Raw genomic sequence first — 5,932 nt, 5'->3', positions numbered from 1 at the left:
TAGTACCACTATATAGGGAATAGGGCTCTGGTCTATAGTAGTGCCACTATATAGGGAATAGGGCTCTGGTCTATAGTAGTGCACTATGTAGGGAATAGGGCTCTGGTCTATAGTAGTGCATTATATAGGGAATAGGGCTCTGGTCTATAGTAGTGCACTATATTGGGAATAGGGGTCCATTTGGGATGCACACTTTATTTATTTTGATGTAACTGCACTTGGTCAAATGTTTATCACTATAAACACTGTGATTCTTCTCTTACCCCTGCCTCCCTGTAACCTTCCCTCAAGAACCTCTCCCAGCATGGCATAGCTGTGCTACAATATCAATTCTCCATGTGGATTCCACCCAGCATTTACCCTCTTACCCCCTTCCCTCCACAGACAGTTCCTGGGGACACCTATTACCACATCCCAAGGTAATGTGATGGTCCAGGTATACGATATAAGGTACCCGGGGAGTTTCTACAGAATACTCAGGACCCCCATAGAGAACAATACTAAACGCCAATCAGGCTCAAGTAGTGCTCTTCCTAAACAGGCCTTTTACTTCCATCCACAGTCCTTTGACGTGCTAGACACGGTTACAGAAGTCTCCGGAATCACAAAATGGAACCTCAATATACATGTGTTATTTTATTCAAATGTAGCAGCGATACATTTTGACAAAGAACATACATTGATTTTTTTTTTCTTCTTCCAGAATTTATTTCCATCATTTCATTCAAACACAACATGAAAAAGTAGGCACTAGTGACAGAGGGTTTGGTTTGAGATTAGTGACAAAAATATACAATTTCACAAAAAATTCACTCTTCACAGATCTGTAAAATTGCAGACAAAAAAAGAAAAGTTGAATAAACTGTTTTAAACAAACAGAAATAGATTTCAAATTTACATTCACTCTTCCACAAGAAGTATAAAAAACATCTAGCCTGGGTGCCAACACACATCTAGCCTGGGTACCAACACAAATCTAGCCTGGGTGCCAACCCTCATCTAGCCTGCGTGCCAACCCTCATCTAGCCTGCATGCCAACCCTCATCTAGCCTGGGTGCCAACCCTCATCTAGCCTGGGTGCCAACACACATCTAGCCTGGGTGCCAACACACATCTAGCCTGGGTGCCAACACACATCTAGCCTGGGTGCCAACACACATCTAGCCTGGGTGCCAACACACATCTAGCCTGGGTACCAACACACATCTAGCCTGGGTACCAACACACATCTAGCCTGGGTGCCAACACACATCTAGCCTGGGTACCAACACACATCTAGCCTGGGTACCAACACACATCTAGCCTGTGTGCCAACCCTCATCTAGCCTGCGTGCCAACCCTCATCTAGCCTGGGTGCCAACCCTCATCTAGCCTGGGTGCCAACCCTCATCTAGCCTGGGTGCCAACCCTCATCTAGCCTGGGTACCAACCCTCATCTAGCCTGGGTACTAACCCTCATCTAGCCTGGGTGCCAACACACATCTAGCCTGAGTCCAACCCTCATCTAGCCTGGGTACCAACCCTCACCTAGCCTGGGTGCCAACCCTCATCTAGCCTGGGTGCCAACCCTCATATCTATAAACCAGCTAGGACTGACTGTCACCAACCATCGGTCTGGCAATAACATCACTTTACAAAACAACACAGAACCAGATGGGCACGCAAGCTATTTAAAGTGAGCGTTAACATTCAAGCAGGTGCAACTTAGCGTCCTACAATGTACACATTGTATCCTATAGATGGGGCAGGCTGATTGGTCTGGAGATAGACACGGTTGTGTGGTCAGCGTCAACTAACAGAGAATCAGAGACAGACAGGAGTGTTTCATTCACTGGAGGGTGGCTGGGCTGGGCTGGGCTTTTTTGTTTTACTGGCTGGGGTGTCTAGTGTAAACAAACAAATAAAGAAGCAAATGAGGTCCCAGAGACAGGAGTGTCAATCTCTGGGGTGGCTGGGCTGGGTTGCTGCTGGGCTGGGTACTGGGGCAGTGTAGGTCTCCTTACTACTCTACACCTTGTCACAGGCTAGTGTTGATACTGACCGCTCGTTACATCAAAGCCTAATACTATAATCAACACATTGGCCTGTGAGCCATTCCCAGTTCACACACAGGTAAGAAGTTAGCGCCTAGTGGTGTGACTTCAGCCTACATACAGTGTTGCATATGAATACGTCTGGGTCTGTGTGGCTAGGTAGCACAGAACACAAAGGAGAAAAGGCTAACAACCAACAACCGTATTCTCTCTGTCTCTCTCTCTCTCTCTCTCTCTCTCTCTCTCTGTCTCTGTCTCTCTCTCTCTCTCTCAACCCACTCACGCTCTGACTATTTTAGTCGTTTAGCAGACACTCTTATCCAGAGTGACTTCATACATTTTCATACCCCCCCCCCCCCCCCCATACTGGTCCCCCGTGGGAATCCAACCCACAACCCTGGCGGTGCATGCGCCACGCTCTACCAACTGAGCTACATGGTAATACCACACAGAGTGGGTGCAGTAAAATCTCAGGTTGGAATGGGCACCAATCCAGACCATGCAAATGAGTTCATAACATTTACATGACGGCCTTGTCCCACTGACAGGATGCTTGCGATGTACATGGTTTTAATATTCTCTCTATTCTTTCGCTTCTTACTTGGTTACCTAAACCTTGTAGGCCTACTTGACAGATACTGTACTTTTGGATGGTGCCTATCTGTCAACCTGAACAATCAGGTATGCTAATGTGCCCTGTTTTTGTTGTAATCAATGTAAATCACTAATCAAAGCAGCTCAATCCAAAGAGAAAGAGATAAGGAGTGAGAGAGAGACTGCTCAGAGCAGCCCAGACACCCAACCACAGACTTTTGGTTAAGTGAGCCTCAGTATCAATCATACCACCGTCTCCAGACCAGGAGAGAACTAACCACTTTTATAGGTCCATAGAGCTCAGTCCATTCACCACAGCTGGATGATTCTAAAGTTCCATCGCTCTTACAAAGTCTTCATAAGTTAATAAATAATAGTCTTACTGTCCATGACCAATGAGGTCTGTATATCTCAGATAAAACAGAAGAACTTCTTCCAGCTGCATTTAGAGAAGGCCTTGCTGCGTCTTTCTGACAACCGCCTCTTCTTCTCCTTCCTGGCCTTGTGTTTGATGGAAGCAAAGATGGCCGCGTCGAACGCCTCTTTTAAGTTCTTCTGCGTCAACGAAGAACACTCGACATAGTCCACCGCTCTGATCTTATCCGCCATGCTCTGTGCCCGAGTGGTCAGCACCGGTTTGACCCCGCAGTGGTCCAGGTTGATCAGGACGTTGACGTCCAGCAGGAGGTCGGACTGGGTGCCCACGAGGATGATGGGAGCTGAGGGGTTGCAGGCTCGGATCTCGGGGATCCACTTGTTGGTGACATTGTGGAAGGAGGTGGGGTTGACCACACTAAAGCAGAGCAGGAAGACATCCGTCTGGGAGTAGGAGAGGGAGCGGAAATCATCAAACACCTCCTGGAAATGTCAAGATAGAGAGAGAGAGGAAGAGAGAGAGGGGTCAGGTTAGCTGATTCAGCAGAGTGTGTGAATGTGAATAGTCTGAACAACAACAATGGACACCGTGACAGAGAGAGACAATGACAGACACGGTATGACATGTAGTGGCCTTTAGAATTGAACACTCCAATCTACTGCTGCTACATTGTAGACGACTGATAGTTTCCTGTCACTAAATCTGTTTGTCACATTTGTGACTGATTCTACGAAGCCAACATGTTTCAAACCGTTGTCATTAAAAATCAGACTAATGAGATTCAAGAATAACCTATTCATTACGGATGATATCATTTTCTTAAAAATAAAAATACATTTAAAAAATTGTCTATTTTTACCTGTCCAGCTGTGTCCAATAGTTGTATTCTGACTGGGGCTCCTTCTACTTGGACTTGACCTGTTGAGGAAAACACAAGAATACAATTATTTTATAACTCAAGTTTGTACATAGTTTGGGTATTTCCATAAACAATTATAATTTACAGTGCAATAACCTAGTAGCCAACAATACATTCAGTTATTCAATTGTTATAAATGATGCTAATATAAGTTTATAAACTTATAAATAACGGTTTATATGTTTTATTTGGGGTAATTTAAAGGTACTCACCAGAAAACACATCAAAGCCGGTCTGTTTGTATTCCGTGGGGTATCCATTTGTGGTGTAACTGACTATCATGCTTGTCTTGCCCACCGCCCCGTCCCCCACCAGCATACAGCTGATAGCCGCTGACTGCCTCTCCAACCCGGGCGCTGACTCCCTCTCCAACCCGGCCTCTTGGCTCATCAGTCCGCATGAAGAGGGAACGCGGGATTCTTCACAATAATAATCCATTTGAGGTGGCATGTCCAACAACTCAAACCGAACAATAGTAACTTTCCAGTGCAGAAGTGATCAGTCTTATTTCGATGTGCGATTCTCTAGAACAGTTTTGGTTTCTGTATAATCCTGGACCGGAACGTCTCCTCTATCGTCACTTTGATGGTTTGTGAATGACGGTGTGATGCGACTTGGTTTTGAGGGAACTTTTCCGCTCAGACTGGTTGTGATTTGCATCGCCCCGCCCTAGCTAAACGCAGATCAAGACAAGGTGTGAAGTGACACCCAGGTGAGATGAAACAATGACCATCTCACTCCCCAGACAGCGCATTTGGTTCCTTGGAAACTGTCAGATGGTTGACAAAGAACATATATATTCTTTTTTTGTGGCCCCCACCCCCATCAAAGTTGCCCATCCCTAATATATATACACTCTGACAAAGGACGTTGGGCGGTTGTTTGAGTTCTTATATTGCATGCTATAATGAGATGTGGGCTACTTCACAAATATTTGCTGTGATATTTCTCTTGAAAGAATTAAGATAATAATGCAAAGATAAGGACATTTACAAGAATAAAGTTTAGAGGGAAATCTATTGTGCAATGAATTCAAAAGTACAATAAATTATTTGCAGTTTTTTATTTTCACAACTTACTATTTTTATCCCTTTACTTTTATTTGTTATATATATTTTTTTTTCACTATATATATATATATATATATATATATAAAACGGACAATTTGTATCCCTTTAACTGTCTCTTCTTGAAAAACTTTTGGGAACAATTATTTCACCTTAAATTCTTAAAACGTTTTTTGTTGTTGTTTTGTTTTACTTGATAACAGGCGGTTGAGAAGTCAAAAGAGGGTCAGACCAGCAATGCCATATTAGAATGGCAATTTGTATAGCATTTTTACTCATTTCAACAATTTTACAAAAAGTACTTGGGTCATGAAATGTGTTTAAACCAATTGATGTTGTCTAATATAGTGTGTCAAAAAATGTTATCATATTTTTAATGCAAATATGTATTAGATAATAAAGAAAAATTACCTTCCCTATTCTGAGTCCACCATACTTTTTACTGTCATATCAACTGCCTGGTTGAGCACAGTTCTACAAAATCCTTGCTTTTTAGCATTTTTGTTGTTGTTGTTGCATTATAACTATTTATTTTCATATTCCTACTCTTCACAGTCTCTAGTACCACAGATGGTGCAATATGAATCCCTCACAAACGGAATTCCTGGCTTTAATCCCATATCTTTGGTGACTGATTTGGAGTTTATTACAGCCCTCTAAGTGGGTAAACTGCAGCAACCTAAAATCATACAAATAATGTAAATTGATGCTGGAGGGATGGGGGGAGTTGACCGATCAAGTACAACTGAATATTTTGTTAAGAATTGGGTTAAAGGGTTAATGTATACATTTTTTTTCTTATATGATTTTGCAGTGAATTAAATTTGTAATCACCGTAAACAGACGGCAGATCTTTGTGAATATTGGTCAAAGTGCGCGTCCTCGCGTCAGACATCAGAACTACAAGTGTCCTGATCACATCATGATATCCGTGGATCAGCTG

The 5,932-nt window shown here is 43.1% G+C and overlaps 1 protein-coding gene across 1 annotated transcript; it reads right to left on the bottom strand.

The window, feature by feature from the left end:
• Positions 1–2,388: 2,388 nt before the first annotated feature.
• Positions 2,389–4,501, bottom strand: LOC106571068 (rho-related GTP-binding protein RhoV-like). The gene is made up of 3 exons (XM_014143731.2): positions 4,135–4,501; positions 3,863–3,921; positions 2,389–3,485 (listed from the first exon to the last, which is right to left on the bottom strand). Exons 1-3 carry the CDS (start codon positions 4,370–4,372, stop codon positions 3,039–3,041), a joined length of 744 nt encoding a protein of 247 aa, XP_013999206.2. The 5' UTR covers positions 4,373–4,501; the 3' UTR covers positions 2,389–3,038.
• Between the last annotated feature and the right edge of the window lie 1,431 nt (positions 4,502–5,932).

Source organism: Salmo salar, chromosome ssa15 (genome assembly GCF_905237065.1).
Source record: "Salmo salar chromosome ssa15, Ssal_v3.1, whole genome shotgun sequence".
Classification (NCBI taxonomy): Eukaryota; Metazoa; Chordata; class Actinopteri; order Salmoniformes; family Salmonidae; genus Salmo; species Salmo salar.
This window is presented reverse-complemented; position numbering and strand designations above follow the sequence as displayed.

Excerpts from the sequence above, each read along its gene's own strand:
- LOC106571068 (XM_014143731.2), bottom strand. The coding sequence starts at position 4,372 with ATGCCACCTCAAATGGATTATTATTGTGAAGAATCCCGCGTTCCCTCT. Across the intron at positions 3,922-4,134 it reads CGGCTTTGATGTGTTTTCTG|GTCAAGTCCAAGTAGAAGGA; the intron begins GTGAGTACCTTT and ends TTTCCTCAACAG. Across the intron at positions 3,486-3,862 it reads TATTGGACACAGCTGGACAG|GAGGTGTTTGATGATTTCCG; the intron begins GTAAAAATAGAC and ends TGACATTTCCAG.